Here is a 25987-nt window from a genome sequence, read left to right as displayed (position 1 = left end):
TCACACACACACCGAAAGCTCCGCTCCACGGTAGCCGGCCGGGAAGAGGGAAGCCAGCGCTTGACCCAATGTCGACCGCTTTGCTTGCGCGAAGTGAAAGAACCACAACCGCCCACGCTACATGTACGTTCATTTGGGAGAGGGTAGTCTCTGAGACCTTCCTGAGGGCCACAGCCTGGTTCAGAAGTCTGGCCCGGCATGGTAGGGCACACATTTAATCCCAGCATTTGGAAAGCAGAGGTAGGCGGATGTCTGTGAATTTGAGGCCAACCCTGTCTATGGAGTTTCAGGACAGCCAAGGCTATGTAGAGAAACCCTTTCTCAACCCTGTCTCGAAAAACAAAAACAACAAACAAACATAAAATAAAAAACAAAAACAAAAAAGACACAAACAAAAAGGCTGTTCGGGCAGTGAACAGTGCCCTCTGCCCCACACAGAAACCTTACATGGGAGGAACAGGGGCCTGCAGGTCACCCCCTCAACTTACCCCCGTTGGAAATCTTCTCAACAAGTCACCCCCTACCCTCATATCTTCTGAGCAGCAGCCCTCTGAGTTTAAGTACTTTCTTGACCCAGCTGAAGCAATGACAATTTACCACTGGATAAATGAGACCCCTCATCCGAACGGTTGCCAATAGTGGGGGAGGGGCCATGGGCCCCTCGCACGTCCAATCTCATGGAGGTCCTGTGCAGATAACCACAGCTGCAGTGAGTTCACCACGGGTGCAGTGGCATGTCAGGCTCAGAAGACTTTTTTTTTTTCTGCACATCTCTCCATCCTCTGGCTCTTCCTACTTTTGGGAGATGTTCCCTGATGATCCCCTTGGAGGGGGTGATAGAGAGATCCCTCTCATTCAGAGTGAACACTCCACCATTACTTATCCTCTGTTCTTGGGCCAGTTACAGGTTCTGCTCCTTGCAATTAGAAGCTTCTCTAACAAAGGCTGGAGGCAACACTAATCTGTGGTTGTATTTTTACATTTTGAGACAGGGTCTTACTCTTTAACCCAGAAGAATTGGTCCTTCTGACTCAGCCTCTCCAGAGATGGTATTACAAATACTGGCTTTGGAATATTCTTCGTGAGTGTGTGTGTGTGTGTGTGTGTGTGTGTGTGTGTGTGTGTGTGTGTGTTTCGAGACAGGGTTTCACTATGTAGCCTTGGCTGTCCTAGAACTCACTCTGTAGATCAGACTGGCCCTGATCTCACAGAGATCAGCCTGCCTTACTGAGTGCTGGAACTAAAGGTGTGCGCTCCCCCCCCCCACCCCCCGCTGGAATAGTCTTTATCTGTACCATTTTCCGTGTGAAGCCAAACTGTATCACAGCCTCTTTAGCCTACACTTCCCACTGCTTTCCTGAGAGCTAAAGAAAACAAACAAAAGTTGCTGACTTTGTTTGGAACGGTTGTGGGTACCCCTGCCTTCTCCTGCTGTGTTTTCCTGAGGAGGTGTGGAGGGAGCCCGGCAAGTAGACTAGGCTGCTACTCCCACTGTCCCTCTGAGGCTTGTCACTCGAGAGTGGAGCGCCACCGCCACATGACACCCCAGAGGCGTCCGGAGCCCTTAAGCCACACCCTGTTTCCCGTCGTCCCGCCCCCGAGCCGGGTCCTATAAAAGCACTGGCTGTCTCCTTCTCACTGAGAGAAAACCGTCCCGGCGGCTCCGGCACCAGGTATGAGGGACCCTTAGCCCATGCGGGGAGGGAGCGAGCTAGTGCCACACGGGGAAATTCTTGTCCCCTCCACGGAGTAGCGAGCGATCGGGGAAGGGCAGTACAGAGAGATCCGGGACACCGGAGGGCAGAGGGTCCGGCAGGATCTGCGATCGGAAGATCTGCAGGTGGGGTTGGGATCTGGTAGGGGTTCGGTGAGGGCCGAGGACTGTGCCCTTTGCCACTGGAACAGAGGGAAGCCCGCAGCTGCCCACAGGCTGTTTAGGTTTCATTTTCCTGGGTTGCAGTTTCGCTTTACTCGCCTGGGCCCCGCCCCCTTTTCTCATCGTGTCTTTGCAGGGTCCAGCCTGCGACAGCCCATCCAGGCTTGGACGCTGGATCAACACCTGTGACTTCACGTGTGCGCTCCCGCTACATCTGTAGTCACATCTATAGCCACCCTGGCCGAGGAATCCACACTTAGGTTCGGAACCTAGGTGGCTACAAGTTCTCAAACCTCATCTGTGACCCTCAACACCCTACACCTGGGTCACATTTGTGACACTTAAATTCCGACTTGTGACCAACACACATAATCACATTTGTGACACTTGGCCACACTATCCGTGGCTACAACCTGAAACATCAGTGACACCCGAGGGATTCTTACCTCATTTGTAATACCTGACTGCTCCAGTGATTGCAACTTGTCACGGAGTAGGACCACTCTGATTCTCCCAGACTGTCCTTGTAGGAGCAATGGCCACAGAGAGGTGAGAACATGCCCACCCTGCTTGTGTTGGGTCCTGTATGCCTTGTATTTGGCCCTGATCCTAGCGTTGCTGCCCTGCTTACAGGGGCCCCCAGCGCATGCTGTTCGGAGAGTGGCTACTGGGTGAGGTCAGTAGCGGCCAGTATGAGGGCCTTCGGTGGCTGGACGAGGCTCACACAGTCTTCCGTGTGCCCTGGAAGCATTTCGGGCGCAGGGATCTGGACGAAGCTGATGCACGTATCTTCAAGGTGGTACCCAGTCCTGCCCTCTGTAGAATCTGCTCTGTCTTGGTGGCTTCACGGTTGGGTTTGTGGTTTTTTAAACTGTTTGGAAAAAGGCTGATTGTAGGCCCAGTGGCTCTCTTTCCAAGGTGCGGTGAGTGGGTGTGTGGGCGGGTGGCACATTTCCTCCTAAGTTAGAGCTTTGGGCTGAGTAAGATGCCTGGCGGTTTGGGAACAAAGGGGAAGAAAACTTTTGGAACTACTCAAGCATCATAACCAGAACTCCTGGGGAGCCCATCCTCAACCCACGTTCTCTGTCCTCTCCTTCAGGCCTGGGCTGTGGCCCGAGGGAGGTGGCCACCTAGCGGCGGTAACCCGCCATCCCCAGAGGCCGAGGCTGCTGAGCGAGCAGGCTGGAAAACCAACTTCCGCTGTGCACTCCACAGCACGGGGCGCTTTATCTTGCGTCAAGACAATTCCGGGGACCCCGCTGACCCGCACAAGGTGTATGAACTTAGCCTGGAGCTTGGATCTACTGGTGAGGAATGCCACAGATAGGGATGGGCTGGGGAGGTACACGGACTGCTGTGTCTTGGTGGCTTCATGGTTGGATTTGCGGTTTTTAAAACTGGTGGGAAAAAGGCTGATTGTAGGCCCAGTGGCTTGCTTTCCAAGGTGTGGGAGGGCAGGTGGCACATTTCCGAAGTCAGAGCCTTGGGCTGAGTGAGACACCTGGTGGTTTGGGGACAAAGGGTACTGGGAAGAAAACTTTTGAACTACTCAAGCATCATAACCAGGTTGCAGGTCAGTCTCAGATCCAAATTCCCACTCCTCTCTCCTTCAGAAGGCCGGGCCGTGGAAAATAGGGAAGAAGTGACCCTCAGCAATACCATACCCACACAGGTATAATCTAGTTCGCCCCTTCTAGGTGTGGGGGATGGGCAACTGCCTACCACTGAACTTTCTCTTGCAGGGTGTGTCCCTAGGACCACTCTCCACAAGAGGAAATGCTGGGCTCCAAACCCCAAGCCTTCCACTTTCTGGGGATACTGGGGTGCTTTCTGGTGATACCAAGGACCTCTTGCTTCAGGTTTTGGAGTACAGTCTCCTGGAGGACCTACTGGAACATGAGTCTGGGGCAAACTCAGTCCCATCACAGGAGCCTGGTGAGAGGCAGGAAGAACTGTTCCTGAGCTGGGGCTAAACTAGAGACCCCTCACCTGCCCGAGGCTGTGTGGGGGGACAACAGAACCCTAGAGGAGAGGAGGAAAGATAAGGGTGCCAGGGTGCCAGGGGTGGGCGGGAAGCTAGCACACCATGAAGGGCAATATCGACAGGCAGTTTCAACTCGTCCTCAGGCGGGAAGCAAGACCATGCTTCTGAGGAGCAACACGCAGCAGGGCAGGTGGAAGCTGTCCCCAGCCCCAGGCTTCAACACCCAGCTCTAATGACTGGTGAGGACCTGGGGACCTGTTGGTGTGGGCTAGAGCTGTGGGGCTAGCACAGGTCTCCCCCAGGACACACCCATTCTCCCAGGCAGAACACTGTGGACCACTCACCCCTCACATCTGTACCTCAGTGGGAGGGGAATGGGTCCTGGGGTGTGGAACAAAGTGCCCCCCATACCTACCACTCAGCCTTGGTCTGTACACAGAGAGCAATCTAGGGTTCCTGGACGTGACCATCATGTACAAGGGCCGCACAGTGCTGCAGGCAATGGTGGGGTACCCCAGCTGCGTGTTCCTGTATAGCCCCATGAACTCGGCGGCGATAAACCCGGCACCCCAGCCAGTGATTTTTCCCAGCCCCGCTGAACTACCAGATCAGAAGCAGCTGCGTTACACAGAGACACTTCTGCAGCATGTGTCTCCAGGCCTTCAGCTGGAGCTGCGGGGGCCTTCACTGTGGGCCCTTCGCATGGGCAAGTGCAAGGTGTACTGGGAGGTGGGCAGCCCCATGGGCTCCACCACCCCCTCCACCCCAGCCCAGCTGTTGGAGCGCAACTGCCATACCCCAATCTTCGACTTCAGCACTTTCTTCAGAGGTCAGTGAGGTGCCTGTCTGGGGTGCTGTCCTTGTGGGTCCCCGGAGCCTTTCTTAACCTGCTCATCAGAGCTACCTCCTAACAGAGCTGGAAGAGTTTCGGGCCCGGAAGCGGCAAGGATCACCACACTACACCATCTACCTGGGATTTGGGCAAGACTTGTCGGCAGGGAGGCCCAAGGAGAAGAGCCTAATTCTGGTGAAGGTAGAGCCCGGGTTGGCAAGCAAAGGTGGGTGTGGGCTGCTGGTGGAGCCCTAACAGATGTCCTTCCACAGCTGGAGCCATGGCTATGCAAAGCATACTTGGAAGGTGTGCAGCGTGAGGGTGTGTCCTCCCTGGACAGCAGCAGTCTTGGCCTGTGCCTGTCCAGCACCAACAGTCTCTACGATGACATTGAACACTTCCTCATGGAGATGGGTCAGTGGACCTAGCCCAGAGCGGCAACTCCCAATAAAGGGTCGAGAACCAGTGCCGTCTGAGTCAGGTTTACTCCCTAGCTGCATGTCACCTCTTTACCGGACCTGGTGGGGCCCCATGAAAGCTGACGCCCACCCCTGCACACTAAGCCTCCTCTGCAGCACTCATCTTTACAGTGAAGAAGATCTGGCTTGAGCCATCGCACCCCTTACTGGATACCAAGGCTCTAAGCCAGGCACCGGGAACAGCTTACAGTGCCAGGTGTACCGGGGAAGGTGGGATGCGTGTCTGTCTGAGTCTGAGGCCCGCAGCACTGGGTCCTGTCTCCCGACAGAAGCCAGAGTAACTGGAGTAAGGAAACTGCTAGAGCAGGGCTCCCTGCGTGAGTGCAGGCAGGTGGCTGTGGGCAGATGGAGGAGCTGCCCACTGGGCCACCAGGCCTTGCGGAACCCAAAGAGCTTCACCTTCCAAGCACTGAGTACACAGCAAAGTTTCTAAAGATAAGCCATTTTTGATAAATTAGAACACAATGGAAACAGTGTATCTATAATATACATATAAAAAAGTCCAGTTTTCAATTGTAAGCAAGACAGGTGCAGACAGGTGTCACGGGAAGCTCAGGGGCAGGAGTGCTGGTAGCCCCGGTTCTTTCCCACTGGGGACGCCTCCCCACAGTGGCCAGTCTCAGGTCTCAGCACCCTGAGTGGGTGGCTCTTCCCCGGCTTCTGTCTTCTTGTGCCTGCGCATATGCCTGTATTTGTCCACATAGGCCTTCACCAGGTTGGCCACCTTCACAGGGTTGATTTCGCCACTCTTGCTGTGGCAGATCTGAAGAAAGAACACATCACCCTGAATGCTCTCAACCTGTCAGAGACCAACCCATGCAGGCATCCTTGTCCTGGCCTTGGGAAGAGTACATGCCCCCTCCCACCTCCCCGCTCCACACCTGTCACCCCACTTAACAGAGCTGCTGACATCTCTCTACATGTGTCAAAGGTCAGTAGGAAGCTGGAGACTTGTTCCTCCGGAAAGATCTGCCCATCTCTCAGGGACTCAGATCTTCCAAAGAAACTGGGTGGACTGGGGGAATTTTAAATTCCTCATCTTTTCAGTTTTAACAAGCATGGGCACTAGCGATGGTGGCAGCACACGCCTTTAATCCCAGTACTCGGGAGACAGAGCCAGGCGGATCTCTGTGAGTTCAAGGCCAGCCTGGTCTACAGGGTGAGATCCAGGACAGGCTCCAAAGCTACAGAGAAACCCTGTCTTGAAAAACCAAAAAACCAAGCATGGGCACTTACTAGAGACAGGACTTATTTAGGGCTTCAGCCACTTGGCCCAGCTGGCTGACTCCACGTTTAGAGACCCAGGAGTCCATGCAAACAAGAAACAGCAACTATCTGTCACATACAGATCTAGCTGTGTCACAATGTGTCCCTTACAACTTCAAGGTTGCCAAAAGGCACGTGTCTGCCTGCTGGCAGCCTACCTTCTGTACAGCTTTGCGCAGGATATCCTTGTATTCCTCCTTGGTCACTTCTCTCTTCTGGTAGAAGGGTTTAATGGCCAGCTTCACCTCCTCCACAGCCCGCTCCTGCATGTGCAGCTTCTTCATGTACTAGGAGTGAGGATGTGTGTGACTTATGGCAAGATGGCCGAAACTGGCCCGTGGGCCCCTTGGTGGGAAGTCAGCAATTCTGGGATGTCCCTTCACCCAAGAACACTAAAGGCAATGGGCTCGCTGCTCTCTTACCACCCTGCCCAAGCCACTAGGCCTGGATACTAGACCTAAAATCAGGCCCAAATGAGACAGGGGTCCTGAAGGACAGGCAGCACTCACCTCCTCCTTTTTGGTCTTCTCAGCAGCTGACTTGGGAGTAGCAGTCTTTTCCTCCGAGTTGGTGGTGGTGGTGGTGGTGGTTGGGACAGCTAGCTCTGAGGCTGTGGCCGGCACAGTAGGCACTGGGGCTAGGCTCTGTGCTGCACCGCAGCCTGCTAGGGGGAGGGTCCCCTGCAGGAGCAACTGGACTGAGGGCTGGCTGACCAGTGCATAGGGCAGGATGCTTGAGGGCTGAGCCAGGGGTGGTGGCATGTTGGGGCTGTAAACTTGGGCAAGAACACCTCCTGCTGAGTGTAGAGTCCCAACAGCAGGCAGCCCTTCCGCCCCAGAAGCACCAGGGGGCTGTACAGAAAGGAAGCAGTGCCATGAGGTCTAAGCCCTCACCAGGGCAGCCCCAAATACCCAGCACCAGGACCATGCTCCTCTAGCCCAGCACCCACCTGAGAGGGATCTGCATCAGGTAACCCAGACTCCTGGAGCACGTGGATGGGAGGGGGCAGGTCGGAGAATGGTGCCTGCTGAATTCCTATGAGGGCCCTGTCCTCTGCATCCCAGTCTCCTTCCTGGGGCCTCTGTGACCTCTGAAGTGGTGTCCCTGAGGACCCAACAGACAGGGAAGGTGGGTGCCTTGTGGTCAACCCTGGCCAAAACATTTTCAGAGAACCAGCAGTGGGAACCAAGGCCAAGCTGCAGATCTATCTCTAAGAGGCTGAACTCAGGTAGGGGCCCCAAAGAGTCAGGAGAGCCTCTTGGGGTGGCTGCCTCCCTGCCTCATGCCTGCTCTACACCCCTGATCCACAAGGACAACCACCACCAGGGGCCCAGGCACTGGCAGGGCCAACTCACTTGGAACTCTGTCCAGGGCTGGGGCGCTGTCCTCTGCTTCCTGAAGGTTCCAGGTGACTCTTTTCACCAGGGTTCTGGACCGCAGCGCTGGGGCCTGGGCCACAGCATCCTTGGGCCTGACTGTTTCACATCCTCTCCCACTTAGCAAAGGACTGTCCTTTCCCATGGGCACCACACCCGGGGTGCTAAGAGTTGTAGCAGTGGTCTCTACAGTGTCCTGCCTGAGCAGGCACTGGTCTGAAGAGGTCAATGCCTGGGGTGCAGGCTTTGAGATATCATCACTGTGAACCAGTAACACTTCCCTCTGGATGGTAGGCAGAGCAGTGTCCTGTGGAAGGCTGGCTAGGGGCACTGGGGGATTTGATGGGAAGTCTCGCTCAGGGGAGGAGTCTGTACTCTCAGGGGAAGGAGGTGAGCTCATGTCATCGAGCTGAATGAAGATGGCTTCATTTGAAAAATCCTCAAAGACGTGGCCTGCCTCCACAGAATCACCATAGTCTAGGTCCTCAGGCACACACTCAACAGGCTCTGCCAGGACAGGAGGGGCTTCCTGAGGGTTCAGGTCAGCCACGACCACCTCTGGCAGGACACTTACTTCTGAGACTGAAGGCTTGGCAGGGTGGTTTCCATCCTGCTTTGGTTCCCCCTGTGGAGTAGAGGCTGGGGAAACCTCCCTCACAGTCACCTTCTTCTCTGGGGAATGGGGCCGCTTCTCACGGGAACGTGGCCTCCGCGGCCTATGCTCCAAGCTGGGTGACCGAGACCGATACCTCCTTTTCTCCCGGGCCCGAGTCACACTCTCCTTCTTGTCCATCCGCTCTCGGCTCCGCTCCCGACGCTTGTGTCTCCGGTCCCTCTCCAGGCTACTGTGAGGTGAGCAGTCCCTGCCTCGAGACCTGGACCCCGAATGGCGCCTCTTCCGTCTCCTACTCTCACGGCGCTCACAGGAAGAACTGTCAGGACTCCCTGAGCGAGACCTGGACTTCCTCCAGCACCGGCCATGACCCCAGGGGCCCCGCCTCCGCTCTCCTCTGTCCCTGTCCCTCCTTCTCTTGGCTCTGTCCTGGCTGCTGGCCCGGTCACTGGAAGACCTCCGGCTCTTAGCCTTGGCTCTGTGTCTCCTGCTGTGTTCCTCAGCCACTGGAGACACCGAGCGTGAGGTCCTGTCCCTGGAGCCAGAACGAGTGCTGGAGCGTGTCCTCTGGTGTTCTCTGGCAACCTTCTTCTTCTTCGTTTTCTTCCTGCTGCGGGAGCTGGAGGTGGAACGGGAACGGGATGGGGCCCTGAGCTCCACAATCCTGTGGGTGGTTATCTGGGGAGCATCTGGGCTCGGTGGAACACCTGGCTCCTCGACAGTCACACATGTCACTGTCCGTTCCTCAGCACCAAAGAAGGGTGTACAAGACACTCCATCTTCATCATCCCAAGGGTCTGGTGGGGGGGAAGGCCGCTGAGTTCGGGCTGCAGAGCCCTGGATCTCCGCAGACTCCATCTCCCCGTGTCCTTCTTGTTCCATATCGGAGGATCCCTCAGCAGGGCCCTTGCCCAGGAACTCCAGCACGCCAGACACAGGCTCATCGGGGGGCTGGGGCTCAGGTTCCATTTCAGTCCCAAAGATGCTTTCTACCCTGTAGGAGGTAACACAGCGAACAGTCTGGAAGGCTGGGGCCTTTGGGCTGTTGATGGAGATAGTTCTGGTGATCTCAGAGGGCAGGAGGCCTGGGCCAAGACTCTCAGGGCTACTGCTAGGAGGGCTGGAGTCCGAGCCAGTGGGTTCAAAGGGGTCATAGATTTCGCTCTTGAGTTGTTTGGGCTTCTTGATGGAGAAGAGGGGTGAAGGATTCTCCTTCCTCTGCACCTTGCTATCTACTGGCCGGAATGTGTTACAGAAGCCAGGACTGGACAGCTGGCTGCAATGTGCAGTGTTCCCAGGGATGTTGATCCTAAAGCTTTCAAAGGTAGACCCAATGCCCTTTCCTCTTGAGGGCCCTAGAGGGGCCACACTGCCATGGGAGCTGGGGGCAGAAGGGCGAGAACCACCTGTGTGTGAGCCAGTCTCTTGGGGGCCCCTGCTGCTGGGCTCATTCTCAGCCCGGCCTCGCCCTGGCTGCCCGGGGCCTTCCCTGCCAGTCAGGCGGCTGATGCACGTGCTGGGGAGCTCCACAGTCTGCCCACTGGCTGGAGCCTGGTCCTGTGTGCCGTCACTGCGGTCCCTGTGGATCTTTGGTATCCTGGGTAGCTTTGAGAAATCAGGTCTCCTGGGATCTGTTTTCTGGGGACGCACAAGAGCTGTATTTCTAGACGGAAAGTTAGAGTGAGTAGTCATCTTAGATGAGGCAGAACCAAGAGGCAATGGCCGTGTGTTGGAGCCATTAAGCCGGGAGTTGTTAGTCTGCTTCAAGGTAGGTCTGCTCTCATTCGAAAGATTCCCAGCCTGACTTGAACGCGGGGTCACTGATGAGTCCAACCTTACAGGGGTCTCCACTGTGCGGCCAGGGATACAGCGTAGGGTTGCTCTGTCCCCACAGCTCAGCCCTGAGCTCGGTCGCCTGTCTCCCATGAGTCCACTGGATGCGCTCCCTGAGGGTAGTCCCACAGACTGCAGGGTGTCTCTGGGCCTGGACTCTTCTCTGGATTGAGTCACAGAATTTCGCTGAAGAGAAACAGGAGCTAAAAAACAAAAGTCAGATAGCAACCCTTCCCACCTCCTGTAAGAAGTTCAATCATTTGTCACGTATGACCGGAAGTAACACCAAAATGGTTGTTTCCAGAGAGGACACTTGCCACTCTGAAACAGGAGTATCATGGGCTTAGCTGTACCACTACCCACCCTGCGGGATTATGCACGCCCTCACTGCCATGACCACTACCCACCCTGCGGGATCACACATGCCCTCACTGCCATGTAGTCTTTCTCTTTGCAGATGTGACTATGGTTCAAATGAATCCCAGCTAGTGAGACACAGACAAGAGGTTGCAGATGGAGGTAGGCACTGAAGATCTGAACTGTCCTGGAAATGCCACACTCACCTAACTACTTGGTCACGGAAGGACCTTACAGAAACTCACACTGGTTATGCTGTTAGTGGTGTCGCCCCAACTCAGAGCAAAGCCTGAGAACCCGTCCAACTCATCCATTTCTAGGACTGTGATTTTACATTTCCAAATCCGTAAGGACAGCAAGCCCACAGGAGCTCACCTGCTCTCTTGGCACTGAGAGAGCCATCCCGGTGGATGACAACATCCGCACTGCTCATCATGAGGAGGCTCTGGCCAGACAAGATGCTCCCCAAGAGGTCAGGAACGGGTGCTTCCTCCACGCTGGGCTCTGGAGCCACAGCAGGGAGCTGCCTCCTGTAGACACAGACCAGAGTGGCTCTGCTAGCTTGGTCCCTCTGCGGTCCTCTGGCCCAAACCCCCACCCTTCAGTAAGGAGGTCACCTGTAATGTATGTCTACCCACTCTACCACTAGGCAAGAGCTGGCAGGAGAGTGTCCCTACAACTGCCTGGACCAGCACTCGTGCCCTGCTCAAGGAGCCCTCCTCTCTCAGAGACTGCGGCCAGCGGGCCAGCAGTTGTGCTAACTGACCCGAGACAACTAGCTTTGACGGCGCACTCAGAGCCAGCCTCAAGACATCAGAGCAAGAGAGCTGCTCAGCCACATCAGTAAGGGCCACACAGAAGGACAGGTAATTCCGTGTCCTTACCCACCCCAGATGCTCCTGCTGCCCCCTACCTAGAGAGCCCCAGGGCGACAGGTCTGGCCACGGGCTGGTGAGACTGTAGGGCTGAGCGGGACAGCACTCTCCTCTTGGCACTCAAAGGGGAAGGCGGATCTGCAGATGGCTCTTCATTGCTGGAGGGGACACTGACAAAGCAGACCACTCTGTAAGTTCACACGCAGCCTAAGCAAACCTGAGGAAGAGCTGGGACACCGGGACAGTCACTATTGTAGTCACCTGTCAAAAGGGTCCAGCTCATAGGGGTCTCCAAACAGAGAGAGAGAAGCTGCTCCAATATCTGCCCTCATCAGCCCCAGAGAGGGGTCCACTGGCTTGTACACTGAAGGCATGCTGGTGCCGCGGACAGGCCTGCGGAGGCCTAGAGTTCGTGCAATGCGAGAGCGAGCTGTGACTTCATTCTAAATCCGTGACAGAAAACATTTCAATGAATGACTGGCGGCATCCTGCACATCAACAGCCACATAAGGAACAGTTGTGGACTTTCTGACTCTCCAGAACAGATGTTCAAACTACTGGCTATCCATGTCTTTATATACAAGCATATACTACAGTTATCAGGCAATTCACATCAAAACACAGGAAACACATTGTCTCAGCTTCCTGTGTCTTTAAGTAGCAAATCTGTTTCATGGCAGCAGGGCTGAGTGAGAGAGAACACAGTACCTAAGTTGAGTCCACTGGACATAGGCTTTTCTTCTTCTTTTTTTTTTTTTCTTTTTGGTTTTTTGAGACAGGGCTTCTCTGTGTAGCTTTGGTGCCTTTCTTGGAACTCACTCTGTAGTCCAGGCTGGCCTCAAACTCACAGAGATCTCCTTGCCTCTGCCTCCCGAGTGCTGGGATTAAAGGCGTATACCACCACTGCTCAGTGGACATAGGCTTCTCACTCACAGACGAGAGGCTCCCCAGGACAGACAGTGACTATGTCCAGTTAACAACTGTCCATACCTCCCCAGGACCCAGGCTATCTGCCCTGAGGACTTCAACTCAGTCTGTCCATACTTGCCCCTAAAGTGAGACTGAGAGCCTTTTGATCTGACCAGCCAGTGACTGTAAGAAGGAGGCTCAACCTCCTTCCTGAGCCCTGCTAGTCCTTCCTCTGGCCTCTAAGTTTCAGGGTCATCATACACAACTCTTAACACACCCAGTACAAATGACCTAGAAGCATACCCACCCACCTCCGAACTGTACCAGAGCAGCAGGAGAACAGCCATGTTGTTGCTCCTGCTGCAGAGCCACAGAAGGGGAACAAGACTGGCTAAGCTGGACACTGCGGACAGCCTCACCTTTAGCTTCCTCCCTTTGGTCTTCCTCACACGGGGCTGCCGTTTCTTGGCTCTTGCACCCCCACTCTTACTTTTCACAGATGACCTGGACCGGGTTTTCTTTCTTCCCAGCACTTTCTTCCGTCTCCCTAAAAAAACAACATTAAATGTCTGTGATTCAGTATCTGCAGGGCCCTTCCTGACCAGAGGACCAGATCCTCCAAGTACTGTTGGAGCAGAGCCCAGGAAGCTAGCGAGAGGGTCTGGGTACCTCAAGACTGTGTGTTGGCTTGAATTTTACATACAATACACACAGTTTCTTTTTTTATTTGTGTGTGTGTGTGTGTATGTGTTCCAATGCGTGTGCACACAAATGTGGGTGACTCACACAAATGTGGGTGACTGTGAAGGGCTAAAGGGGCATCAGAACCCCCGGAACTGGAGTTATAGGTAGCTGTGAGCTGCCCAATGTGGGTACTGGGAACTGAACTCAGGTCCTCTTGGGCAGCAGCAGCAAGCACTTCTCTTAAGCTGAGCCATCCCTTCAGCTCCTGATTTTACTTTTTTATTTCTTGAGACAGACTCTGGTCTTATGTAACCCAGGCTGGCATAGAACTCAGCACGTCGTTACAGATGACCTTCTGTTTCACAAGTACTGTCTGCTTGGTTTACTACTTTTTAACTTAAATTTATTTACTTTTATTTTATTTTTTTTATTTTTTTTTATTTTTCGAGACAGGGTTTCTCTGTGTAGCTTTGCGCCTTTCCTGGAACTTACTTGGTAGCCTAGGCTGGCCTCGAACTCACAGAGAGCCGCCTGGCTCTGCCTCCCGAGTGCTAGGATTAAAGGCGTGTGCCACCACTGCCCGGCCTATTTACTTTTTATAAAGACTTTTTCCTTTCAAGATTTTTAATTAGTTATTTATATTTTATGTGCATTGTTGTTTTGTCTGCATGTATATCTTGTGTGAGGGTGTTGGGTCCCCTGGAATTGGAATTACAGACAGTTGTGAACTGCCATGTAGGTGCTGGGAATTGATTCCAAGTTCTTTGGTTCTCCCCTCCTTAGGCAACCTGGTGGTCCCCAGCTCCCGGGAGGTCACCATATTAACGCCGAACTTAGTGCGGACACCCGATCGGCATAGTGCTGTGGATATCCCTCCACATAAATAAAACACTGATGGCCAGTGACCAGGCAGGAAGTACAGGCAGGACAAAGAGAGAGGAGAATTGGGGAAACAGGAAGAAGGGGGAGGGACACTGCAGCCAGCGGCAGGAGAAGCAGCATGTAAAGATGCCGGTAAGCCACCAGCCACGTGGCAAGGTATAGATTTATAAAAATGGGTTAATTTAAGATAAAAGAACAGTTAGCAAGAAGCCTGCCACGACCACACAGTTTGTATGCAATATAAGTCTCTGTGTTTACTTGGTTGGGTGTGAGCGGCTGTGGGACTGGCGGGTGGCAAAGATTTGTCCTGACTGTGGGCAAGGCAGGAAAACTCTAGCTACTGCATAGCGCACTATAGCCCAGAACTCCTGGACTCAAGCGATCCTCCTGTCTCAGCTTCCCGAGTAGCTGGGACTACAGGCATGTGCCACTGTGCCCGGCGAACCCCAAGTTCTCTGGAAGAACGGTCAGTGCTCTTAACTGCAAAGCCTTCTCTCCGGCCCTATTTACTGTAGCTGATCTTGAACTCATGGCAATTCTTCTACCTAACTTCTCAAAGATTACACATGCCTCACTTAAAAAAATTTTTTTTGAAGATTATCTTTCTAGGTGTGTATCTACTTTGTCTGTATGTGCACACATGGGTGTAATACTCAGGCATTCAGAAGATGGTGTGGGATCCCCTATAACTAGAGTAACAGGCAGTTATGAGCAGTCATGTGGGTTCTGGGAACCAATCCCAGGTCTTCTCCAAGAGCAAGAAGTGCCCTTTCTTAACTTTACTCAGCCATCTTCTCAGCACCCTGTCTTAGTTGGGGTTTCTATGGCTGTGAAGAGACACCATGACCACAGCAACACTTACAAAGGAAAACATTTAAATTGAGGTGGTAGCTTACAGTTTCAGAGGTTTAGTATATTATCATCATGGTGGGAAGCATGGTGGTGTGCAGGCAGACATGGTGCTGGCTACATGGTGTTTGATCAGAAGGCAACAGGAAGTGGACTATCTCACTGGGAGTAGCTTGAGCATAGGAGATCTCAAAGCTCACTCTCTCAGTGACATACTTCCTCCAACAAGACCACACCTACTCCAGCAAGGCCACACCTCCTAACAGTGCCACTTCATTTGGGGGTCACTTCCTTTCAAAACACCACAACCCCCCCCCCTTAAAATTTGTGTGTATGTGTGTCAGAGGAGAACTTGCAGGAATTGGTTCTTTCTTTCCACCATGTGGAATCTGGAGATTGAAATCAGGCTTGTTAGCTAGCATCTCTATCCGCTAAGATATCTCACCCACCATTTTTTGAGGCACGTTCTCACCGTGTAGTGGAAAATGACCTTGAACTTTTAATCCTCCCTGCCTTCACCTGCAGAACACTGGAATTACAAGGATGTGCCAACTTGTTTGCAGCCTGGGCTCTAAGCACTGGCTTGGCTTGGCTTGGCTTGGCAATTTTTAACTAGAGAAATAAGCCTGTAACATTTTGAAAAGTAATGTGTTCCTAGGGGAAGGAGGATTCAAATAGCAAGCAAGGATGGGGTTCCACTACTCTGAGTAGATCAGACTTTAGAACCATTATATAAATTACATAAATTAAAAACAAAACAAAACAAAACCAAAAACATGGTAACCAAGTGCTGAAGACAACGACTATAACATGACCTTTCATGGTCGAAACAGAGAGAGCTCCCCTGGAGACTGGAAGACAAGCAAGCACTCTGAACACTTCTGGAGACACTCTAAAAACAGACATCAATTGCTAAAGGACCTATGCTGTGGTCTAAACCTACCCTCAAAGGTGCTGCTATGACACTTCCTTCTAGGATTCTGACAAGCCAGGAATAAATTCAACCAGGATGTGGCAGGGTATGAAGAGAGTAACAGGTAATTGGAAGCTCCTTCGCTTTTGAGCGGATAAATAAGGAAAGGCTGCTGGGTCCTGCTGCCCTGCAAACTACACTGCACATGTGAGACAGAGCCAGGGCAGTTCGTGACCCTCCACAGAAACCCCTACTAAGCAGAGAACACCGTGCCTCTTCTCCCCCGTTGTCCTTTCTATGGCTCCCATAACCCATGGTAACCACATAAACACCAAGTGGGAACTTCAAGAAGAAAAAAAATCCATCTATTTAAAACTGTATTGTTTGGAGTAATGTGATGAAATCTCCAGCTATATTCTAGCCCACCCTGTCCAGGACAGGAATCAGTCTTTGCCTAGAGTGTAGGCATGGGTCAACCCCTATTGCTTACTTTGTGATTCTGGTTATTAGACAACCTGGGACTGCAATGTTTTAGTTCATGAGACCCTTATGAAGTAGCCCAGGCACTTGGGCCATCCATTGTCTCTCTTCTCAGAGGTACTGCACTATCTCACATTGTCACAAGGGAAGACACTTGGAAGAATGAGCTCACCTAGCTTTTACTACAGAGCATTGTTATGACTGTTAAATACATAGTCCTGACTGGCTTGGAACTATATATATTAGTCTGGCCTCTGCCTCCCAAGTGCTGGGACTAAAGCTGTGCACCACCATCGTCCAGCTCCACAGAATACTCTTGCAACACAAAAATCTAACACACTGAACTCATACTCAGGCCCAACAGGTGTCTGAGCTCAAGCATACAGTCTACAGGCAGGAGCCAGTGAAGATCAAAGAGAAGGGGCAAACATACATACCCTAACATGAATCTGACTTGAGTCTTAATTCAAATAAGCATTTTCATTTTTAGTTTGACACAGGATTTCATTTGTAGCCCAGGCTGGACTCAAACTCACAATGTAGCTGAGGATGACCTTGAGCTCTTGATCCTCCTGGCTCCCCACCCCCACATTCCCCAAATAAACTATCCTAGCACTCAGGAAGCTGAGGCAGGAAGGTTATGATATGAGTTTCAAGGCTAGCCTGGGTTACAAAGAGAAAATCTGTTTTAAAAAAGAAACGGGGGCCGGGCAGCGGTGGTGCACACCTTTAATCCCAGCATTCTGGAGGCAGAGGCTGGCGGATCTCTGTGAGTTTGAGGTCAGCCTGGTCTACAGAGTGAGATCCAGGACAGGCACCAAAACTACACAGAGAAACCTTGTCTCAAAAAAAGAATCAGGGAGAGAAAGGGAGGAGGAAAAGAAAACAAGTTCACAGAAACAAAACTAAAACCAAGGCTGAACAGGTGGCTCAGTGGTAAAAGCACTGCCTGTTCTTGCAGAGGACCGATGTTAGGTTCCTGGTACCCACATGAGGCTTACAACCGTAACTCCAGTTCCAAGGGACCTAACATCTTCTGGCCTTTGTAGGTAATAGGAATGCATGTGATGCACACACATACAGGCAGATAAAACACTCATCCACATAAAATAAAAACTAAAAGACCCTTTATGGAGGGGTGCCCGACTGTATGTCCTTAATGGGATTAAAGAGGAAACAAATTCCCACCTCTAATCAAATGCTGGTCACAATCTATATGATTTGGTGAAACAGATGAGCTGTTAACAACCAGCACTGAGAAGCAGGATGTGACAGGAAGAGCAGGAGGCACAGATGTGCAACACAGGAAGTGAAAGCCTGACCTTAAACCTCAGCTGCAGGTGTGAGGCCTTAAGAAGGACCATGTCACTGACCTAGACAATGACCAATTGCTTGCTCAGAACACAGAGAAGGCTCTGGCTTCTAAACTCTGCTCTTGATGAAAGGAGGGGCTTCCTGAAGAGGATTCTAAAGACAGACAGAGAGACAGACACACACACCCCGCTACCTTCTGGTGAGCAGAAACTGAAACCCAACTGTCATGAGTACTGCTGAGAATGCAGAGTAACTAGGTCTTTCAGAGATACAAGAGATAGCATTTTGAGTTGGAAGCAAGTTTGGAATTTTTTTCTAAAGTTAAACATAAGTTGACAATCTAACTTCTTCACCCTTCCATATTGTTAGAAAAAAAAAAAAATGAAAATATCTGCTCACTAGCTGGCGGTGGTGGCGCATGCCTTTAATCCCAGCACTCGGGAGGTAGAGGCAGGGAGATCTCTGTGAGTTCAAGGCCAGCCTGGGCTACCAAGTGAGTTCCAGGAAAAAGGTGAAAAGCTACACAGAGAAACCCTGTCTTGAAAAAAAAAAAAAGAAAGAAGAAAAAAGAAAAAAGAAAATATCTGCTCACAAAATAACCTGCATGCATGAGGTTTTCATCAGCTTTATTCTTTTGTTTGTTTTGTTTTTGGAGACAGGGTTTCTCTACATAGTTTTTGGTTCTTGTCCTGGATCTTGCTCTGTAGCCCAGGCTGGCCTCAAACTCACAGGGATCCGCCTCTCTCTGCCTCCCAAGTGCTGGGACTAAAAACGTGTGCCACAGCCGCCCAGCAGCTTTATTCTTTTTAAATGCATATATTATTCTTTGAGAATTTCACATACGCATATAACATATTTTAATAAAATTCATACCTATTCCTCCCTGGACCAAACCCTATCTCCCAATCCCTCTCAACATCATGATTTCCTCCTCTTCCTCTTCTTTTTTTAAATAATCCACCAAGTTCAATTTGAGCTGCATGGGTGTAGGGACCATCCACTGGAGCAAGATCTCTCAGAGGCCACACCTTTAAAGAAGACCATTCTCCTTCCCCAGAAGCCATCTAACGTTAATAGTTCCTAAGCTAAGGGTAGGGGTTGTGAATTGCTTACTTTTCTGCAGTTTGAATCATTTTTGTTTGTTTGTTTCTTAGTTTTTCAGACAGTGTCTCACTGTGCAGCCATAGCTGGCCTGAAAGTCACTATGCAGATCAGGGAGTCCTCAGATTCCTAGAGATCCACCTGCCTCTATCTCCCAAGTGCTGGGATCAAAGGTCTATGCCACCACACCCAGCTGTAGCTTTCTCCTTAGGTCACCTAAATGGGAAATGACCCAAGTGAGACCACCAAGTAAGAAGTAAAGCAACTGAGCCAGGCATGGCGGTGCACACCTTGAGTCTTTGACAAAGTGAGTTTCAAGACAGCCAGGGCTATTACACAGAAAAACCTTGTCTCGAAAACCAAAACGAACAAGCAATCAAACAAACAAAAAATAAGTAAACAAACTGGCACATTAACAGACTCTTCGAGAATGCAAAGACACATATACTGCACATGTTCTGAAGGCTGTCTGTGCTAGTAAACAAAGCAAGACCAGAGACTTCCATTGAATCCTGTGAGAACCCAGACTGATGACCAATGATGAGTGCTGGGTGGAATGGGAGGGAATGTCCTCTTACAAGTATTCTATACATTGGCAAGGTCATCATTTGTCAAACCTGTAACTATGCACTTACGTGGGTGGACCCACTTCACTGTGCACAGATATCAAGAAAGTAAATTTAATTTAAAAATGTATGTATGTGTGTGTGCGTGACACACAGACTCAGCCTATCAAGAACAACTTGTCAGTTCTCTTCCTATCAGGTAGATTTCAGGGATCCTACTTGGGTCATCGGGTTTGGCAGCAAGCACCTTTACCTGCTCAGCCATTTTGCCAGCTTAATAAAGTATATTTTTAAGAGACTACAGATTAATTATGACCCACCTAGAGAGGCAGGAATCCCTAAGTCCACACTGAGTTGGGCCCACGAGGAGCACCAACAGTATTCAGAAGCAGAGGGTCAGGTCAGTACAGTTAGATCAGGATGCAGAGGTGGTCTCAGGGTTCTAGGTCCTCTCTACAATGTGTCACAGTGTTTGCTTACAGTTTACACGAGCTCTGGGTATTTTCAGGTTTAGGAAATGCAGAAGCCATGTCAACAGCAAATATAGCCCTCAATCAGGGAATGACAACAGCACATCTGTCCCCATCAGCCCAGATGTGCTTCTTTTTCCCTAGTGTTGTTTAGCTAGGTCTAGATGGGCTTAACAGTGTGGAAGCCACAGATATGAAGGGTGTGCTGTGCTTCTGGCTGAGAAGGCTGCAGGAGCAATCAGAAACGATCACACAACTGGACTCCAGGACAGAGCTCCCAGCAGGAGTCTGCACACCATGCCAACTTACCTGCCTTCCTCTTCCGTTTTGCAGGGACACGAGGTGTCAAGGGACGCTGGTATACAGCAGTGCTCAGACCAGTGGCCACAGCCTCGATGGTTTCATCCAGCAGAGAAGACATGAGGTACCTTGGCACATGCTGCAAACAAGACACAGAGCCACTCAATGGGTGACCACCCTTTCCATGGATGGGACGCTGAGCCGGGCCATGTGAGTAGAGAGTCAGTGCAGACTCATCGAATTGACCAGAAAAGCACAAGAGTTTAGCACTGGAACCACCTCCCTCCACTTCTAACAAGAATGGACAGCATGATCACAATGACAGTGGTTCCTGGCAGTTTCTAGAAGGGAAGGTCAGGGCAAGAATGGACTAGGGCGAGGCTGGGGATTTATCTCAGCAGGGAATAGGGAAAGAGCCAGCAGATAGAAAACAAAGAGGTGAGTGAGAAACAGCAGCCCCCAACAGTGTCCTGCCTCCAGGGCACAAAGCAAAAGAGGAATGGCAAGCATAAGCTCAGGCTCAAGTGCCAAAGTGGAGATTACAGGGCTAGGGCATAGGACAGGAGATAGTCCCCAGGCCTCCAACCCACTTGGAGCTTGGACCCTGATGTCACTATATTGACCACAGGAATATGACTTCATAGAAAGAACTTCTAAGCTTCCTCAGCACCTAGAACAGAGGCCACAGACATCTAACATTGAGTGCCAGGAGCCAGGCGCAAGGAAGAAAATCTCTTGTGCCTGGAAGGGGTGAAGAGCCAGTGAGTGGCCTTTTTCATACCAGAGGGAATTTCCCAAAATCAAAGTACTTGAGAAGGCAGTCCCCCTGGTCCTGCTGGCACACAGAAGAAGTATAGTGTCTCCAATGCACTCACCTGCTCTCTTGCCAGGCTGACTGCATGCATGCTAGGCCTGCCATGTGAGAATGCTACGGGCCCTTTAGTGCCAGCGGAGCCTCATCAGTCCAGTTCCCAGGTCCAGAGACCACCCTTCGTAGACCCAGCCTAGTGCCAGCCGCCTACCTGGACCCTTCTGGCAGAGGAGATCCGGTTCCGGTTCACAGTTGCCCTCACTCTCTCACTCTGTCGTGTCCTAGCGATGGCCCGGGTCCTGCCTACTCGAGGTCGAAGCCTGCTGGTAGTAGGCACTACATCCGCCAGTAACAGGGAGATCTCCTCATCACTCACAGGAGCTGCATCTTGGAAGAGAGCCATAGGCTGCTGGGTCATGAGCACTACACATCATAGGCTTTCCCCAACAGGCCTTAAGAACTGAAAGCCCCAAATTGACAACCTGTTAATCCCAGCACTCGGGAGGCAGAAGCAGAAGGATCTCTGGGAGTTCAAGGCCAGCCTGGTTCCAGGACAGCCAAAGCTACACAGAGAGACTCTGTCTTCAACAAAAACAAAACAAAACAAAAAAAACCCAAAAAATTAAACCCCAATTAAAAAAAAAGACAACCTGCCATGGCCTCCAAAGGTTTAGTAACTCCAGCTCCTACCTAGGAGTCCACAGAGAGAGAACCCTCTCCCTGATGGAGGTACTCCCTACATAACAAGTCCAGCTTTTCTCCATGGTCCTTCTCCAAAACTGACAATAAGAAAGACCCAAGTGCTCTGCGGGAAAGGATCTCACATTACCATGAGTGGGAGCAACACCAGGGGCCGCACACTCTGGGCAGAACCATTCATCTACAGGCACCTCCTGGAGAGGAGGGTCCAAACATTCCATGTGGTACCTATGGGAACAAGAGGTACAGTGTTAGTCCTAACCTTGAACATCAAGTCCCACAACAAACCAAGTTGCAAAGATGGCATCTACATATACCCAGTCCACAGTGCATCCTGCCCATGGCTGAACCACATCCCCACATTATGGGATGCTCAGTATATCCTGGTCCTTGAACATAGTCCCTGCCTCCAATTCCCACTCCGAAGGTGGGTCACACAAACTCTTTGAGCCACTGTGTCTGACAGCAGATGACTAAGTCACCTTTCTTTTCAGAGAGTGTTCTAAGGGGCTGGGGAGAGAACACTTTCCTAGAAAATGTTCTGCCTCATGCTTGCAGAGAGGATCAAGCAAATCTGGGCAGAGGCTTTGTTGCCTGAAGCACTGGCGATCCCTGCCTGTCCAATCACATTTCAGCCCAAATGTCCATGTTCGAATCATACTATGCCAGTAAGTCTCCTTCAAGACCCTCAAGGACAGGGCATTGACAGCTTTAAAGAGCTGAGCTACAGAGTTCTTGAAGGGGGTCCCCTAAGAAGCCCCGCACTCATCCTCTACCTCACCCTAGGCTTTTCTTTGTCTATAGCCTTTGTCTTTTTCAGACAGGATTGCACTATGTAGCCCTGGCTGGCCTGGAACTCACAGAGTGTTGGGATTAAAGGTGTGAGCCACCATGCCTGGCTTCAGGTGTTTTTCTTTCTATCAAGCTTTCCAGTAATAAACTTTGAGAAGTGCTGCGCTGGCAACTTCTACCTCTCTTTCCTTTAAAATTTTTTTTTTCTTTTTCTTTTTAGATTTATATTATGCATATAAGTGTGTATACTACGTGAATGCCTGGAAGTTATGGGTGATTGTAAACTACCCAGATGGCTGTAAACTTACTTGGGAACCGAACCCAGGTCCTCTGCAAGAGGAATAAGCACTCTTAAGCAGAGTCAACTCTCTAGTCCTAACCTTTTACCTTTCTATACAGCAGAATATACAAGTGGCCCCGAGGTGAGCACAAATGCACAAGCCAATTAAAGTTCTTCTGAAATTCCAGCCCTGAATTCAATGTGACGTATTATCCTGTACTGACCACAGCACTGAGCCAGAGGAGACCCACTCCTCCACAAACCTACTCCACAAGGGACAGTCAGGCATATGACACTCACTGGGACATCACATATAAGAGAGGTAGATGGCCTATGCCAGGAGGTGGTGGTGCACGCCTTTAATCTCAGTACTCAGGAGGCAGAGGCAGGCAGATCTCTGTGAGTTCGAGGCCAGCCTGGGCTACAGAGTGAGTTCCAAGAAAGGCGAAAAGCTACACAGAGAAACCCTGTCTTGAAAAAACAAACAAACAAACAAACAAACAAACAAGAGTTGGCTTATTTCTCTCAATCACTTCATATACCAACGCAAAGCTTGAAAAGCCATAGAGAAACCTAACTAAATTGCATCCTAAGCTCTTCCCTCACTTTCTCCAGTCTCCCTGTGAACATGGCCCTTTAAAGTGAGCCGTAATTCTTTAAAACTCAAAGACAGTCTTTACCTTATTGTGTAAACTATCAAGCATATATACACTCACAGGAACCAAAGCATCTATCGAAAGCCTTGTGACTCCATGTCAAAATGAATGAGAAAGTTTATTTATTTATTTATTTTTAAAATTCATTTTTAAGGTTTATTTATTTATTATGTATACAGTGTTCTGCCTGCATGCCAGAAGATGCATGCCAGAAGAGGGCGCCAGATCTCATTACAGATGGTTGTGAGCCACCATGTGGTTGCTGGGAATTGAACTCAGGACCTCTGGAAGAGCAGCCAGTGCTCTTAACCTCTGAGCCATCACTCCAGCTCGAATGAGAAAGTTTAAGACTTGTGAGTTGAAACACAACTATGAAGATAAAGAAAACTGTAAAAAATCAACAGTATTTAAGTGCTTAGAAGTATGAGAATCCTGGACTGAGGTGCCTGCTCAGGTGCTATGTCCCAAGAGCCATAGTGGGGGTGGGGTATTGGAAACGGGAGGGGGAGCTCTAAGACTCTGCCTTGAGATTAATCTCTCTCTCCATTTATCCAGTGTTGCCCTCTCTGGTTATTTATTTCTTTAGTGCCAGGAGGGCCCAGCAGGGGAACTCTGATTTTTAATAAATCCTGAATTGTATTTAAAAAAAAAAAAAAAAGTATGAGAATCACTAATATGTTTTAATTTAAATATTTTAGATCTAACAGGACTGCTTACACTGTTTTATCTGTTAAGTGAAATATATAAATTAATGAGTAACTCTTGTTACTTGTCTTAATGAAGACAGAAAACCCCTGATAAAAGTTCCTAGGACTAGAAATAAAACATTGATTTACGGAATTAGCAGACCAGGCACAGTGGTTCACACCTGCAGTGCCCACAAGAGAAGAGAACTGTTACAACACAGCCTGGCCTACACAGTTTGTGGCCAGTTTACGTCCCTATCTCAAGTAAAACAAGCCAGTCAAGGTGCTAGATGCTTTTAATTCCAAGATGCAAAGGCAGAAGCAGGCAAACCTGGTCTACACAGACAATTCCAGGCAAGCCATGGCAATATAATCAGACCCTGTTTCAAATAAATAAATAATCCACAAGATAAGAGGAAGAGGTCACGGACCCTTGAAGAGTTACAGTCAGTAAGGTAGAGACATTCAGGAAGTTGTGGCAAAACATGCACGATTCAAACAAATTTCAGGGAAGGAGGAAGACCAAATCCATGGAGTACTGGCACTGAGGGCAGGTAGGCCCAAGTACTGTGAGGTGCTGAAGAGGTGCGGGAGGAAACAGGCGGCCGGCCAGCCACATGCCTTGCGATGATGGAGCTCAGTTCCGGTGGTGCACACCACACCCAGCACTAGAGCCAGTGAGCCAGCACAAATGGCAGGACAGAAAGAACTCCAGTGGAAGGAGTGAGGGCAAGCTCAGAAGACAGCTCCCAGCTTCCATCCAGCTGGACAGGAAAAGCCTCTTGCCCAAACCTTGAAACTGCTATTTCCTGCCCTAAGAAACATTTCAGATTTACCAGCCTCACCATTTGGGGAAGAGTATTTGTATAAACTCTTTAGTCTCAATTTTATAGCAGAAAAGCCTTTCTAACCAAAAGCCAAAGACCCAGCAAGAGGCTGAGGAGGCCAAGGCCAGTTCCTTCTCAACTCAAAGAGCAAAGAACACCAGCAGGGTCCCAGAAGACAGGGTCATAAGCACACAGTGGATATTCTTGACTCTCCCCTCCTGCTGTGCTGGGAGTGACAGTGACTTCCATTATACTGAAAAGGTGAATGGAAAGGGCTGGAGAGATGGCTCAGCAGTTAGAACAGTATATTGTTTGTGCAGGGTACAAGGGTACTTCAGGAACTTACACCTATCTTTAATTCCAGTTCCAGGGTGATCCAATGCCTGTGGCTTCCAGATAACCTGCACTCACATGCACATATCCACATACCAACCACACACACAGTGAAAAGAATACTAATAGTAAAAAAGGTGCAAGGAGCCAGAGCAGCCCAGATGATGTAGTCCCCAAGGCAACCCCTCAGCCTGTGTGCCCTCTCTCCTAAGGCAAGCCCACTCTCCTGTTCTGCTTTTCTTTGGTCTTGATAAACTGCATGGCCTTTGAGCAGCCTCAAGGAAATATAGATACAGGAGCCACAAGTGGTATCAGCGTCACTGTCTATGAGTCACAGCGCCCGTTTAAGGCCCTGCACCACAGGGGCGCCCTCTGTCTTTCCCACCCTGCTCTTCGGACAGTTTAACAGCCTGCAAGGCAGGCAGAAGGCACCATTCCCCTTACCCAGCATCACAGCCATCACAGAGCAGAAGTCGGTCCTCACGGTCACTCCTGCCACACACCTCACAGAAGGTTGGGTCTTCCTCCTCTGCCTCCTCATCCTCACAGGCTCTAGTGTTTTCCACTGGAATCTGAAGACAGAACTGCTGGTCACTGAATGTACCCTCAGGATCTGAGTGGTCAATTCAAAGGACAACATGTATCTAATCTAGAGTAAATCTATTGGCCCAAGATCTACTTGGACTCTATGCTGGCTGGTTTTATGTCAAGTTGACATAAAACTACATACATCATTTTAGAAGAGGAAATCTCAATTGAGAAAATAACCCTACCAGATTGGCCTATGGGCAAGCCTGGGTGGCATTCTCTTGCCACCCACTATTAGGTAGTGTCACCCCTGGGCTAGTGGTCCCAGGTTCTATAAGAGTAGTCTGAGCAAGCCATGAGCAGCACCCCTCCATGGCCTCTGCATCAGCTTCTGCCTCTAGGTTCCTGCCCTGTGT

At 50.6% G+C, this 25987-nt stretch overlaps 2 protein-coding genes across 7 annotated transcripts in view; one reads left to right on the top strand and one right to left on the bottom strand.

Moving 5' to 3' along the window:
• The first annotated feature begins 1546 nt into the window (after positions 1-1546).
• Positions 1547-5159, top strand: Irf7 (interferon regulatory factor 7). 4 transcript variants are annotated; one of them, XM_006977214.4, is made up of 10 exons: positions 1547-1673; positions 2013-2425; positions 2510-2672; positions 2976-3183; positions 3490-3548; positions 3736-3811; positions 4004-4099; positions 4300-4689; positions 4775-4893; positions 4965-5159. In XM_006977214.4, the coding sequence occupies exons 2-10, from the start codon at positions 2412-2414 to the stop codon at positions 5118-5120; spliced, it is 1281 nt and encodes a 426-aa protein (XP_006977276.2). In that variant the 5' UTR covers positions 1547-1673; positions 2013-2411; the 3' UTR covers positions 5121-5159. The 4 variants fall into 4 exon arrangements, with proteins under 4 accessions (XP_006977276.2, XP_015851547.2, XP_042141940.2 ...); XM_015996061.3 differs by having other exon boundaries at positions 3619-3811; XM_042286006.2 differs by lacking the exon at positions 1547-1673 and having other exon boundaries at positions 2272-2425; positions 3493-3548.
• A 438-nt stretch (positions 5160-5597) lies between these two features.
• Positions 5598-25987, bottom strand: part of Phrf1 (PHD and ring finger domains 1) — a 34481-nt gene continuing 14091 nt past the window's right edge. For 2 of the 3 annotated variants that reach the window (XM_006977212.4, XM_015996056.3), the window contains exons 6-18: positions 25488-25615; positions 21600-21697; positions 20982-21157; positions 19969-20098; positions 12820-12947; positions 11753-11934; positions 11530-11661; positions 10992-11146; positions 7793-10462; positions 7387-7541; positions 6947-7288; positions 6596-6724; positions 5598-5934 (exon numbers count right to left, since the gene is read on the bottom strand). In XM_006977212.4, coding sequence (XP_006977274.2) covers positions 5791-5934; positions 6596-6724; positions 6947-7288; positions 7387-7541; positions 7793-10462; positions 10992-11146; positions 11530-11661; positions 11753-11934; positions 12820-12947; positions 19969-20098; positions 20982-21157; positions 21600-21697; positions 25488-25615 — 4569 coding nt within the window. In that variant the 3' untranslated portion in view covers positions 5598-5790. The remainder of the gene's footprint in view (positions 5935-6595; positions 6725-6946; positions 7289-7386; positions 7542-7792; positions 10463-10991; positions 11147-11529; positions 11662-11752; positions 11935-12819; positions 12948-19968; positions 20099-20981; positions 21158-21599; positions 21698-25487; positions 25616-25987) is intronic. The other variant, XR_013046086.1, reaches the window with a different exon arrangement.

Source organism: Peromyscus maniculatus, chromosome 1, assembly GCF_049852395.1.
Source record: "Peromyscus maniculatus bairdii isolate BWxNUB_F1_BW_parent chromosome 1, HU_Pman_BW_mat_3.1, whole genome shotgun sequence".
Taxonomy (NCBI): Eukaryota; Metazoa; Chordata; class Mammalia; order Rodentia; family Cricetidae; genus Peromyscus; species Peromyscus maniculatus.
This window is presented reverse-complemented; position numbering and strand designations above follow the sequence as displayed.

What these genes read in the sequence shown, in the direction of transcription:
- Irf7 (XM_015996061.3), top strand. An exon ending in ACACCCAGCTCTAATGACTG is followed by an intron (nt 4,100 to 4,299) that starts GTGAGGACCTGG and finishes GTCTGTACACAG; the next exon opens with AGAGCAATCTAGGGTTCCTG. An exon ending in CTTCAGCACTTTCTTCAGAG is followed by an intron (nt 4,690 to 4,774) that starts GTCAGTGAGGTG and finishes ACCTCCTAACAG; the next exon opens with AGCTGGAAGAGTTTCGGGCC.